The sequence below is a fragment of the Podarcis gaigeae genome (assembly GCF_964106915.1).
Source record: "Podarcis gaigeae genome assembly, chromosome: 16".
Taxonomy (NCBI): domain Eukaryota; kingdom Metazoa; phylum Chordata; class Lepidosauria; order Squamata; family Lacertidae; genus Podarcis; species Podarcis gaigeae.
In genome coordinates, this window is record NC_139693.1 from 16762108 (window position 1) to 16776239 (window position 14132).

A 14132-nucleotide genomic window follows, 5' to 3' on the forward strand; every position below is an offset into this window, starting at 1 on the left:
ACAAAAAGAAAACAATAAGCTTTTCTATTAGGAATTCTAGGCGCCGAAATTCCAAAGGAACAGAAAAGACTGCTTATGTATGCAACGACAGCTGCGCAGATGCTGCTAGCCCAGAGATAGAAAGAAGAGACAAGTCCCTACCAGAGAAGAATGGCAGATCAAGTTGCTGGACTATGCCGAAATGGCAAAAATGACCAGAAAAATCAGAAATCAGGAAGACCAACATTTCAATAAGGAATGGGGGAGATTTATAATTTACCTTGGGGACCACTGCAAACAATTAAAAATGTTACTGGAATTGCAATAACACTTGTAATGTAACGAGAACTATGGATACAATGGAGATATAAAATTTTCGGATTATCATATAAGATGCAGTTTAACGATGGGACCCACAGAGGGGAAGGAATAAAGTCTAGAGATTTGTGGGAATCTTGTACTTATGGAAGGTGTTGTGGTATGACTGTAAATTGTAATATGGAAAATCAAATAAACAAATTGGGCAGGGGGGATTCTGCTTGTTGTTGCAATTGCATTGCCTGGCGCTGGACCCTGGATCATTTTTTCCATTGTATTTTTACAGACACACCACGGACCAGGGGAAGGGCGACAGCTCAGTGGTAGAGCATCAGCTTTACCCCCAAGAAGCTCCTAAATTCAATCCCCAGCACCTCCGGGTATGGCTGGGAGAGACTCCTGCCTGAAACCCCAGAGAGTCGCTGCCAGTCAGTGTAGACAATACTGAGTTGGATGGAGCAACAATATAAGGCAGCTTCCTATGTGCTACCTGAGCAAAGCTTGTGCACCACTGTATGGGAAGCCTGACTCTGAAGGGGAAAACACCCCACTCTTCTTTTGCCTTTGAGGAAACATCCCATCTTGTTAGGGCAAAAGCTAGCCTTCTTATTATTCTCCGTGTTCTCTAGTTAGATCTGGGTGAGGAATACACACAGAGAAACCTCCTCAATATTGCACTAATAATATTGTCATCATTGTTGCCATCTTCTAACTAAGGTCCGTTTCACACCATAAATTAAAAAGAGTTATACCACTATGGACAGTCATGGCTTCCCCCAAAGAATTCTGGGAGGTGTAGTTTCTTAAGGGTGCCAAGAGTTGTTAGGAGGCCCCACTATTCCGCTTACAGAGCTCCAATTTCCCAGACGTCCCAGGGAAGAGGAACTGATTGGCGTATCTTGGCAGGAATGTTCTTCCACAGAACAGGGGCAGCCCTGCTCTGTGGAGGGGGATTCTGAGATCTTAGGAACTTGCAAGAGAGACTCTCCTTCAGACCACAGTGATCTGGTTTCTCAAGTAAGCTGGTCGTGAGCTGCATGTGGCCTTTTACTGTATGTTAGTACATATAGCTTGGCTTGGTAGCAAATGGGCAGCCTGTGCAAATCCTGCAAGCAAGATGTTCTATGCTGAAGGTTGTTTCTCCCCCAACAACCAACTAAGCCGCCACATTCTGTGCCTGCTGCAGCCTCTGAATCAACCCCAAGGGCAGCTCCACACTGAAAGTATTGCAGTAATCCAGCTGTGAGGCTACCAATTGCTGTGGTCGAGGTATTAAAATAATTAATTCCTCATTAACGGGCTGCTTGACACAAGAGCGCTGAGAGACCTTTGGACCAAGCTTGTTGGGCTGTTGAGCTTCTGGAGGCCAGTGGTCAGGGTCATGAAGGATTCTGGACATAAAATGACATTTCGTACCTTGAACAATGAGCCGCACAGAGGAATGCCGATAGACCTCTGAAGTGTCAACCACCTCGCAGATGTACACGCCCGTGTCTTTCCGAGTCACCGATTTGAAAAAGAGTTCATTGGGATGGAACACGACGCGATCCTTGTAGGGGTCTGGGTGGGGGAGAGAAGGCCCTCAGAGCATGAGAAAACACCAAGAAATAAGCTCTTTCAGGGAATACTTGAGCACAAGTGGTGATAATTTTACCTCAGCACTGGTGGAATCATCAAACTGCAGGGCCTAATTCTGCCTAGTAGCAGCCCTGAACAAGGCTGTTTTCTCCAAACCAGGCCCCATTCACCTAACAACACAGGAGGACTCCCAGAAGTGAACTTAGTCCATGTTGATTTTTAAAAATGGGTCTAGGAGACCCATTTTCTCATCATTCTATGATGCATCATGCGTATATATAACATTTCCCTAATTTTTATCCCCCATAACTCAATAATAATATTAATAACAATATCCCGCCCATCTGGCTGGGTTTCCCCAGCCACTTGGGGTGGCTTACAGTACATATAAACTGGATTAGTTCTTTCTCTCCTTGACGTCTGATGGGAAGGCATTCCACAGGAAGGAAGAGGAATTTTTTATTCACTTTATTGATTTTGACATGTGAGATAATCCAGTACAGCAATTTTAATCAAAATCTGAGATGTGGTAGTTAATTTTTTAAAGAAAAATTTGTAGGTGATCTGTTGTGGAACGACCCCATTGAAGTAGGTAGCAGCTGTTACCCAGACCTTATTGCTGGTTACAAAGGGCCCCCCATAACAGATCAAGCTTCAGGGCCACTGCCCACACCCAATGCTAGGTGTGGGGCAGATAAAGACTGCTGCGAAAGATCCACTGGGAGGCTTAAAATTGGCTTCTGATTGTTCTTTGGCAAGAGGGGTGTCTATCTGATGACATTTAAGTCATTAAGGCCCCTTTCCATGTGCTACCAGCACAGGGAGGGTGGCAGCACAAGAACATGCCTTTTCCATGGTGGCTCCCTGCTTGTGGAATGGCTCGCCTGCCTTTTATTTGTGCATGGATGAGTTTTGATTTTACTGATTGCCTTTACTGTAACTGGCTAGTATTTTTATTGTGCCTAAGTCACTGTGAGTCATTTCCATGAGTAAAGCTAGCTAGCTAGCTAGCTAAATATATATATATATATAAATATATAAATAAATAAATAAATAAATAAATCTGGCATCAAATACAAGCCCTGCTGAAATCTGAGCAGTGTAGGAAGATCTTGAAAGGTCCTAGGAAAGCTAGCCAAGAAGGCCAAATCCAGCTCCGGAAGGGAGACTGTTAGGCAGCTGGTACTCCAACAGCATCCCTACTCTGCCTTAGAGACTCCGTTTCAGGTGCTACAAACACTGGAAACGAGGAGACAGCAGGACAAACAACCTAGCAAGGCAGATGGATGTTCAACAGGGAAGAGGGGCAACCTCCTCCCTGCCTTGAATCAAGGAACCTGGATGTACACTTCTCCTGACCCAATTGGTTTCTCCCTATGGCCTAAGACTCATCCAGGTAGGACCCATATGGCAGAGAAGAAGAATAAAGGGTTCCAGCTTCAGCAGAAGTTATCTTCTAGGACCTCAAAAGCCCCCTTTTAGAATTAACTCATGCTCCAAAACACGAACGCACACAGTTCAACTACCCACCTGTGAAGTGACCGTCAAAATAGAAGAGTGTTGTGGAGCCATCCCCTTGGAATTTCCACTCCACACGCCTTGGGGAGCCCTGGTATGCCTTGCAAGGCAGTCGTGCTTCTAAAGAAATGTTAAAGGGGAAGAAGAATACGGGTAAGTGGGAAGGCAGAAAAGCATCACATTGGGACACATGGATTACCAGGAGAGTCTGGCACAAGTTCCTAGAGAAGAAGCATCATCCAAGCTCCAGGAAGTTGCCTGGGACCTGGGTTGTGGGCGCCGAAAACAGAATGCCCTTTAAACAGGCCCAGGGCCGCTGCACCAAAGCCCCAGGAAACAACTGGCTATAATTTTGGCAAAAGAGGGTTTTCTCATGTACTGCAAAGGTTAGAAAAATGCTTTTTCCAAAAAATGCACTCTCTGTCTCTCATTCTTTGGAGTATTCTATTTACAGGGCACTTTTGAGATGAAGATTCACTAAATCAATGGCTTTATATCTGTGGCTCCAGATAAGTAGATGAGGATAACTATTGGGGACAAGCTGTCATTTGAGGGATGAAAACTTTGTTAAATCTGAATCCAGCATGTAAAAGAAAACAGCATGGGCTGTGTTTTGTATCACCACATGCATTTATACTTACTGGAAGGCTCATCTGAATTAATTTCACACTTTTCCTTTTTTTACCCGTACTTTTTGAAACACAAGGGAGATAGATAACCAAGTGAAATCTGCATACGTAAAATCATACAGTAAAAACATGGCTGAAAATATACATCAATTAGCCATTGTGGAAAGATAGCGGTTGGCATGGAATTGGCCTGGTAGGCAGCGCTAATATTGATTGGCTCCCCTAATTAGGCACATACCTAATGAGCATCAGTCATTTTATTATCTTTACCTTAAGGGTATGTTATCCTTTTCTACACCACACCCCCCAACACATATATACCATCCTGTCAAAATATCAGTATCTCTTTCTTAAATAATAATAATAATAATAATAAACCCCACATATCAGGGGGAAGTCAAACTGCTTTTGCCTGTTTTTTGCTGCAACACTTCAGGATTTTAGAAGCAGCTTGTAAAGCATGGAATGGTGAGAGGGAGGGGACAATGAATGAAGATAAGTGTTAATTAAACGCTTCGAGAATAAATGAGCACACATGGTTTTGCAAAGGGGTGGGGGGTGCTATTAAGTCCAGGCTCTAAAATTATCCAGCTGACAAAATGAATTGGAGAAGGTGTGGGAGAGAGAGATGGAAAAGAGGAATACAAGATTTTTAAGCATTAGGAATTGGGAAGAAGGGGCCGGAGCTCAGAGGCAGAACATCTGCCTTGCAAGCAGAAGGTCCTGGGGTTCAATCCCCATGCAAGGCTGTGAATGTCCCATTGCCCCAAACCAGTGGAGAGCCACTGCTGCCCCTGAGCTAGATGGACCAAGGGTCTGACTCACTACAAGGAAGGATGGGCTGGGGGCTTCCCCTGCCTGACTCAGTATAAAGTAGTTTCCTGTGGGGAGCGGTAAAAGGATTGTGGGCAAGGAAATCCTGCTGTGGGGTCGTTCCAGGGGAATGGAAGGAAACAGGTGTGTTGTTGTGGAAGCGGTGAGCTGAGTTGTGAAGATGCTCCTTGCCATATTTGAATGTTGGGGGGCACAAGTGGAGGAGAGGGGGGCACCTTGCCCCACCCTGGCCTTGCAACACAGCCGACTGAAGCCACCTCCTTCTACCAGGATGACTGAAAAGCTCTTGCAGAGGGGGAGAAGGGCTGAAGGCAGGAACCGGGGCCTGAGCAATTCAGCAGAACTTTTGCAAGTGAGGCAGGACCAGGGCAGCCTTCCCAAGCCTAGCAACCACCAGATGTTTCGGATTCCAACCCCTCGGTCTACACGGCCATTTTGTACCAAACTCCCATCAGCCCTAGCTGGCAGTCATAAGCCCAACAGGCAAGGTGCTGGGGCTGATGGGCATTGTAGTTCAACACGTCTGGAGGGGGAAAGCTGCTGCGGGGTCTGACCAAAAAGCCATCATTTTGGAGACTTACCGCTGTTCTCAGGAACTTGAACGAGCGTCTCCTGGCTCGACTGGCCTGATATCAAGGACCCTGTAGCAAAGAGGAAATTTCAAAGTTATCAAGGCCCTATTATGCACTATTCATTTAAAGCAGTATTGTGCCACTTTAAACCTTCATGGCTTCCACCAATTATTCCCCAGAGCTGTAGTTTGTTAAGGAGCGTCTCCACCCCCATCATTCTGCCCGGACGCTGAGGTCCAGCGCCGAGGGCCTTCTGGCAGTTCCCTCATTGCGAGAAGCAAAGCTACAGGGAACCAGGCAGAGGGCCTTCTTGGTAGTGGCGCCCGCCCTGTGGAACGCCCTTCCAGCAGATGTCAAAGCGATAAACAACTACCTGACATTCAGAAGACATCTTAAGGCAGCCCTGTTCAGGGAAGTTTTTAACGTATGATATTTTACTGTATTTTTGGTTTCTATGGAAGCCGCCCAGAGTGGCTGGGGAGGCCCAGCCAGATGGGCGGGGTACAAATTATTATTATTATTATTATTATTATTATTATTATTATTATTGGCGCTGGGAGGTGTTCAGATACCCCTCTTCCCTTCTTAGAGCTATGGCTCCCAGAGTTGCCTGCAAAGAGGGACTGACTGTTAAATCGCTCTGTAATTGTAGCTCTGTGAGGGCAACAGGGGGTCTCCTAACTACTCTCAGCACCCTGAACAAACTACAGTTCCCAGGACTGTTTGGTGGGAAGCCATGGCTGTTCAAAGTGGCATGATATTGCTCTCAATGTACTAAGAGAGGATTTCCCTTCAGTATTTGAAGGCAACAGCAAGTAGCTTAAAGACTAAGTCAGCCTTCCCCCAACTTGGCACCTCCCATATGCTTTCGAACTACAACTCCCACCATCAATGACCAGTGGTCATGCTGGCAGGGGCTGATGGGAGCTGGAGTTCATCATCATGATGTGGAAAGCCCTTTGATGGGGAACGCTGGATTGAACCTCCCTGGTCTGATCTACCCAGATTCTTGTGGTCAGCTGGCGTACCTAAATGGCACAAACTTCCTTCCACTGCCCCCCAAAGCATGCAGACATTTCCTAAACAAAATAGGTTGGGAGGAGGGAAGAGGGAAGGCTTAGGAAGAACTTTCGGAGGGTAAGAGCTGTCTGTTAGTGGAACAGACAAGCTTCTAAGGTGGTGGACTCTCCTTTGCTGGAGGTTTTTAAGCAGAGGTTGGATGGCCATCTGTCTTGGACGCTTTAGCTGAGATTCCTGCATTGCAAGGAGCAGGACTAGATGACCCTGGGGGGGTGGGGAGTGGTCCCTTCTGATTCTACAACTTCCTTGCATACACACAAGACAGTCGCCAGCCTTACTTGGGCAGAGAAAAATTACTTTTGCCTACAGGAAGAATAGAGCAGTAAATACTATGACTCAGGGTTTAGTACCGCAACATGAGCTTGGCACAGGTAGGCGGAATCTGAAGTGGGAAGGAAAGGAGAGAGAAAAGGCGAAACCTGATGCAAACGCATGTTTGATGAAGGAGTGTTCAATGAAAACAGAAACAGCCCCCGTATGTCCAGGTCTCTCGATCCTGTGTGATTGCTGGGACCTGGGCACACCCCTTCCCCTGCCCTACTACAGGTACATTTACTTCTATTAGGGCAGCTTTCACCAAGCTGGCGCTCTTGGGACATTCTGGACCACAACCCCCCTTCACACAGTGCATCATTAAACTATGGAACTCCCTGCCACAGGAGGCAGTGATGGCCACCAACCTGGGTGGGTTTAAAAGAGCACTGGGCAAATTCACAGAGGAGAAGACTACTAGCTATGATGGCTACGCTTTGCCTTCACAGTTGGGAGCATTAAACATTTCTGAATGCCTGGAAGCCACAGGCCGGGAGAGGGCTCTTGTGCTTGGATCCTGCTCGGGATTTTTCACACAATAGGCATCTGGTTGGCCACTGTGAGAACAGGATGCTGGAGGAGATGGACCACTGGCCACTGCTTGGGTTCTTATGTAGTGCATAAAAACTACATATTGTAGATGTCAAAGGCCAACGTTCATCATCACTTTTAATTTGTATTTTAACCCTTTCTATCTTACAATACTCAAGGCGGTTTACAAGCTGAAGAAACAAAAAATGTACAACTTATAACAATCTAATGCAATACAAAAATGTGATTATAAAACTTTAAAATAGGCAACCTACATCAAAAAAGTAACATTCAACAATCATTAGAAAAGTATTAAATAATAATAACATATAAAAGTTAAACAGAAATCCACAGTTACAATAAATAATTTCTAAACTATAATCAATAAAACAATGGCAAGCCACAGTACATAAAATGATAAGATTCATCTAGGTTCAACCTCCAAACACTCTCTAATTGACAGGGTGCTCCAACAAACCAGTTCTCTCACTCTGCACTCTCTGTTCAAAAGCATTGCAGAGCCTTCGCACTGGTTCATGTAAGGTAAAAAGGTAAAGGACCCCTGGATGGTTAAGTCCAGCTAAAGGCGACTATGGGGTTGTGGCACTCATCTCGCTTTCACGCAGAGGGAGCCGGTGTTTGTCCACAGACAGCTTTCCGGGTCACGTGGCCAGCATGACTAAACTGCTTCTGGCGCAACGGGACACTGTGACGGAAACCAGAGCACACGGAAACGCCGTTTACCTTCCCGCTACAGCGGTACCTATTTATCTACTTGCCCTGGCATGCTTTCAAACTGCTAAGTTGACAGGAGCAGGGATTGAGCAACGGGCGCTCACCCCGTTGCAAGGATTCGAACCGCCGACCTTTGGATCAGCAAGCCCAAGAGGCTCAGTGGTTTAGACCTTCTCTCATGCCAGCCACTGCTCACTTCCAGAAAGTGGGTGGGATGGGACTTTAAAAACAGCAATAACTTGCCAATGGGAAGGAGAGGCTCCCACACAAAGGGTCATGGATGGAGCAGAAAGAGGAGTCAGGAGGAGGTTAACTGGTCTTCAACCCACCTGGTGGAATTTCTGGCTTTGCTAGTTTCAGCTTCACACACCCCCTCCTGCCCCTGGGCACCCAGCACTCATTACTCACTTCACTTCCGTGTCAAAAGAAACTGACTCAAACCACTGGCTCTGCAGAATGACCTCATTTCCATCCTCAGCTGCTTTTATCAGGTAATTTAGCAGGCAGGCAGCAATTCCCAAGCCAAATGCACCCATGCCCCACCCCAGGCCCATGAAAGTGCTCAGTTCTAGGTAAACATTGTTGTTTTAACAGTTTTCCGGGTAGGGGGAGGAATGCAACAGAGTTTGCATTTTTCAAATAAATAAAAGAGATTAAGATAGCACAGGAAAAAAATAAAAGCAGCAAAACACATAATGAAAGCCAAATTTTGTGATTTGGTGCGGAAAGAGTGTTTTACAGGATTTACAGAAGCAGTCTTGGTTTCTGATTTGATCCTCCTTTTCCTTACGACAGCCCTATCTTCACCAGAGAATGTTGGGGGGTATGGAGTTATGCGACTCCTGAGCCAACCTTTAGAAGAAATCTGAAGGCAGCCCTGTATAGGGACTTTTTTCAGTGTTTAATGTTTTATTAGGTTTGAGAGAGAAAGCTGCCCAGAGTGGCTGGGGCAGCCCAGTCAGATGGGTGGTGTATAAATAATTAAATTATTACTATTATTATGAGATAAGACATCCTTATTTTCATCGGAGGAATGTTGCGAGGTTTCTTATGCACCTAATAAATTAAATCCCACTAAACGGCATTAGAAACGTTCTTGGTCTTCCTTACCCTAAGAAACACACAACACCCTTGGTTTTTAAAATATTTTGCTCTGTTGTACCCAAGTATCCTGCTCAGGATTTCTGTTGGTTTTTTTTGTTTTGTTTTTTTGGCAGGTGTGTGTGTGTAAATTTAAAAATGTAACAAGAATTGGCTGGCAGAACTGTCTTGCATTTGTTTTATAGGGATGGGCTGTACATCTTTTAGAAACAGATGCATTGCTCATTCAGGAAACATGAGCAAAAGGTCCTTTGGTTCTAAGGCAAGCAAATGGCACACAATGGAGACCCTGTTCTCCAAAACCAAACGTTCTTAACAGAATAAAGAAGTCAGTGGACAACCAGTGAATCTCTGTTGCCATTTGAAGGGCACACACATTCACAGCCTTGTAACTCTGCCTGATGCTTTAGTTCTAAAAGCAGGAGGGGGATAGAGGGTGGAGGGGGGTGCGGGCTTCTGGCAAAACAAGGTCCAAAAAAAGCAATCTATTCCATAGATAAAATTATCTCTGTAATGCCACAAATGCAAACACGCATTTCCAGGGGAGAATCTGCAGGCAGGAGGCTGTAACCCCTTCGCTCATTGAGGGGTCCCAAACAAAGTGGAGAGAAGCTAGACTGCATCATTTTAAGGAAACCACAGGCTGGTCACTGGGGATTCCAGCAAAGAATGCTGTACAGCACTTTATCGTGACTCAGCACCCCACAAACAGCCACACCTGAACAGCCCAGGGATTCAGAGGGTGCCAATTTCAGTTTTGAAACTGGTGGTCCCACCACGATTCCAGAAACAAGAAGCTGGGCCATGTTGCTCTAAATCCACCCATCCCTATCAGAAATGGTTTCCCTTGCTTCAAAAGTCACTGCAGCGTTGCAGTTGGCCCGGGATCTGGGAGGCCAGTGTTCAATCCTTACTCAGCCATGAAGCTCACTGGGTGACCTTTCAGCAGTCGCTATCTCTCAGCCAAACCTGCCAGGAATAAATGGTTTGTGGGAGGACCCTTTTGGTCCTTGGAGGAAAGGTGGAATGCCGATGTGATAGGAAGTAAGTTTAAAATCATGGAGATGCATGTCAAGTCAGTTGCAGCACATAAACAACTCTGCGTCCATCTGAGCTGCAAAACTCAGACAACTTTTGCAAATGATCTGTGGCACTAGTTCTGGATCATAAGCCCTAGAAGAGGATTTTATGATACAGAAGCCATTTCCCCGCAGCTGGTTAACTTTGGACCTGGCCACTGTGGAGGAAGAGGCAGAAAAGAGCTACCTATTAACTCACAAGATTGTGAAACAGGAGCCTCTGGAAGCCAGGGCTGTCACTCAGTAAATCACAATCCACATCTACAGTTTGCTGCTGCTTTTCTGCAAGGGGAGGGCACCCACAAAGGCCTGTTGGAAACTTGCAAATTCACTGGGGCAGGTGTAAAAAAGCCCAGCTTGGAGAACCAACAACAGATATTAGCACAGAGATTAAATTGAGAGACAACCACAAGGATTATACCACCTAAGTTGAAATCCTACAGTCAAATATTTGAATATGGCTTCCAGCTTGCTCCTTTCATCTATTTAGGGTTAAGGGGAAGGGAGGAATTTGGAGCGAGGCACAAGTTCAGTAGTAAGAGAACTTGCTTTGTTCCAGATACTGGCAGCAGCATCTCCAGCTAAAAAGGTCTCTGGTAAAAAGTCTGGCAAAGCAACCTTGGAAGAGCTGCCATGTTATTAGAGACAGTGACCTGGTTCACAGGTAATGCCAAGCCAAATTATGGCTTTACATGAACAAGCAAGCGTGGGGGATCCCAGAAAAAAACTTTGCAGCTGCTTTGCTCCTCATCTCATAGTAGGAGAGTAGCCCATTGACAACATTTGAGGCCGGGCTACTCTATTTTAGAGCCTTTGGATCTGCTTAAAATGGGGCAGACGAGTCACTGTACCTCCAGAGCCAATGCCTGTACTCATCCTGAGGAAAAAAACGAACTACGGAACTCCCTGTCACAAAGAAATAGCTGTGGCGAAAGAACTGAGAAGTTTCCAAAGAGGGATGGGACATAGAAAACTATGTCAGTAACTGGCTTTAAGGGGATTACATCAACTCATGGGATGGGAGTACATTTTTGGCCTACAGCTCCTCTGATGGCTGAGGCTGATGGGAGCTGCAGTTTAAAGCATATGAAGGGCAGCATTCGAAATTCACCAGGCGCATTTTGCACCTGGTTAACGGCCACTTGTGATGTAGGGAAGATGCCCAGGCAACTACAGGATGGTGCCTAACCTCTCCACCATCTGGAGGTGGATCCTTGGATCTTGTCTGTTTTCACATACTAACACAACACACCCTGTAGAATTCCATCCTTGATATTTTATCTGCACAATCATAATGAATTTCAGGAACCAGAAAGCCCTATTGAAAAATACGACTTTCGAGCCATTTGGTCCCAAAATGGCAACTAGACATTCCGTTTTGGAGACTATAACCCTGGTTTAAGGAGCCATTTGGCACCTAGCTTATACAGTATATCTGGGTTTCTAACATTGCTGAAGGGTGTCAGGTGGATAAAGGCTGACCTAAGGCCTTGTCAGCCATCTTGAAGCAGCATTTCCCCCAAAGAGGCAAAGTATAACTATTTTAGAATTGGAAAAAATGTCATTGAAACAAAAAAGGTGATCTCTTTGTACTTGGCTAATAGGAAATATAGATCACTGTCAGCAGGTGGTCCCCTGGAAAGTGGAAGGTAATCCCTATGGTAGGGATTTACCTCAGGGATGAGGACCAGCATGGTCAGGAATGATAGCAGCTGGAAGACCCCCAGGAAGACCCCCGTAAGTTCCCCATTAAGCATCTTTGCTGCCCTACAAACCCTTCCTTTACAGAGCTGAATATTTTTAAATTAGCCACGACCAAAACAGTGAAAAAATGAGGCAATCCCAGTGCCCTGACAGGACTTCTTGGAGTACTCATTTAAGCCTTCAAAACCAGTTTCCCCAGAGTTTAAAACTCCTTCTGACAGCGACTTTATAGAGTCGCACCCTCATGCTTTCATGGCATTAGAAGCACTGAGAGTCACCGAGGTTTGGGAAAGGGTTTGTTCTGCCTTTCATAGTCAATTAAAGTACTTTTGATTTTGGGTCGTAGCATGAAACTCCCAGCCTGGGTTTTAAAGCTGACTCACAGTAAGCTTGACTGCTTTGCTCAATGCCCTGGGCAATAAAAGGCATGGGGAATGTATGCAGCTCTGGGGTAGGGCAGATCTGCTTTGGATGCAGATGGTTCTGGGTTCGATTATCATTATACACATTTTGTGCATATGCGGCACCCCCAGAATGTAATCGCCCCCCCCAGATGCGATCATACGGTACTCAACACCCATTAAAAGCACCAGGAAACTGCACAAACAACTCTGAATCCAAATGGGAAGGAAGGATCCCTAAAGGGAGGGGAGGAACATAAACAATGTTAACTCAGCTGGAAGGTCCCTTGGCTACTAAGGACAGATCCAATGCAGTGGCGTAGCGTGGGGGGGTGCAGGGGGGGCCGGCCGCACCATCTGGGGGTTAGGGTTAGGGGGCACAAATCCACGGGTTAGGGGGTGCAAATTACTTGCCTTGCCCCAGCTGCTGACAACCCACGCTACGCCACTGATCCAATGGAAGATCAGTCAGCCCTTAAACAAATTTGAAGCGGAGGGGGGTGGGGGTGGGGATACACCTGAGGCTATTTAGTTAGGGGGGAAATGGAGACAATAGAAGACCTTCTGTAGAGAGATATTTTTATTCCTTAAGTGACATCCACTCTATACATTTAAAGCACATAGCCCCTGCCCCCCCCCAGGAAGAATTCCTGGGAACTGTAGTTTTTAAAAGACGCTTCAAATCGCAGCTCTGTGAGAGGTAAGCTATAGCTCTTAGGATTCTTAAGAAGCCATGTGCTTTAAACATACGGTGTGGATTTGCCCGCAGAATTCCCAGAGTGGGTTAACAATCAATCCCTCCTCCAAGGGAACACTGGGAACTGTAGCGCTGGGAGGGGAACAACCCTCAGCAAATTTAACAAACTACATTTCTTAGGGTTCTTTGTGTTTAAAGTGACATGATACTGTTCTAGAAATGTATAGTGCAGGATGCTGTATTGCAAAGATGTCCACGGTCAACCGCAATCGACAGGTAGATCTCCTGTATGTTCCTGATAGATTGCGCGTTATCGTGGTTGATCGTGGGCAAGTAATATCCCCGCCTCCTGTGAAGTATTAGGAATGCAGAAGTAATGCTTGCTGTAGTGCTGTGTGCAATAGTGATTGTTGCTGTTTGTGGTGAGCGTATTTTCTCATTCTCCCCCCCCCCCAGCTCAACAACTCTGGGCAATTCTCCCTAAGAAACACAAGCTCCTTCTCCCTCCAATGACAATGGGTAGATCACTGCCAGTTATTTTATACTGGGAGTAGATCGCACTCTCTTGGGAGTTGGACTTGCCTGCTTTATTGGATAGGTGGGGTGGGCTTTCTAAGATAATGGTCCAACCCTGGCAAGACCAGCTCAAATATTTGATCAGTGATACAGCCCACAATGAGAGAGAGAAAGAGAGGGGGGGGGATCCTTCTCTGTGTAAAAAACAACCAAACAACCCTCCCCAGACTCAATTGCAACAGTGGAGCTTGGTAGATAATTAATCCACAGCGTTAAACAGTCCAACCCAGGCTATTTATTTATTTAAAATATATTCAACCTCTTGGACCAGCAAGGAAGAAGAGTAAGCCTGAGGAGAGTCACGACCCAGGAAATGCAACTCCTTTATGAGAAAATGCTGCTGTATTTGGGACTTTTTAGTTCAGAGAAAAGGCGAGTTAGAAGTGAAGTTTATAAAATTATCACAGCATTGAGAAATTGAAGGAAAGTGTTTTTCTCTCTGTGAACATCCAACGAAGCTGAATGTTGGAAGATTCAGGACGGAATAA

At 45.7% G+C, this 14132-nt stretch overlaps 1 protein-coding gene across 2 annotated transcripts in view; it reads right to left on the minus strand.

Moving 5' to 3' along the window:
- The window catches only part of F11R (F11 receptor), a 29047-nt gene that overhangs the window by 9614 nt on the left and 5301 nt on the right, over positions 1 to 14132 (minus strand). For both annotated transcript variants that reach the window (XM_083716529.1, XM_083716530.1), the window contains exons 2-4: positions 5438 to 5497; positions 3406 to 3513; positions 1714 to 1857 (exon numbers count right to left, since the gene is read on the minus strand). In XM_083716529.1, coding sequence (XP_083572655.1) covers positions 1714 to 1857; positions 3406 to 3513; positions 5438 to 5497 — 312 coding nt within the window. The remainder of the gene's footprint in view (positions 1 to 1713; positions 1858 to 3405; positions 3514 to 5437; positions 5498 to 14132) is intronic.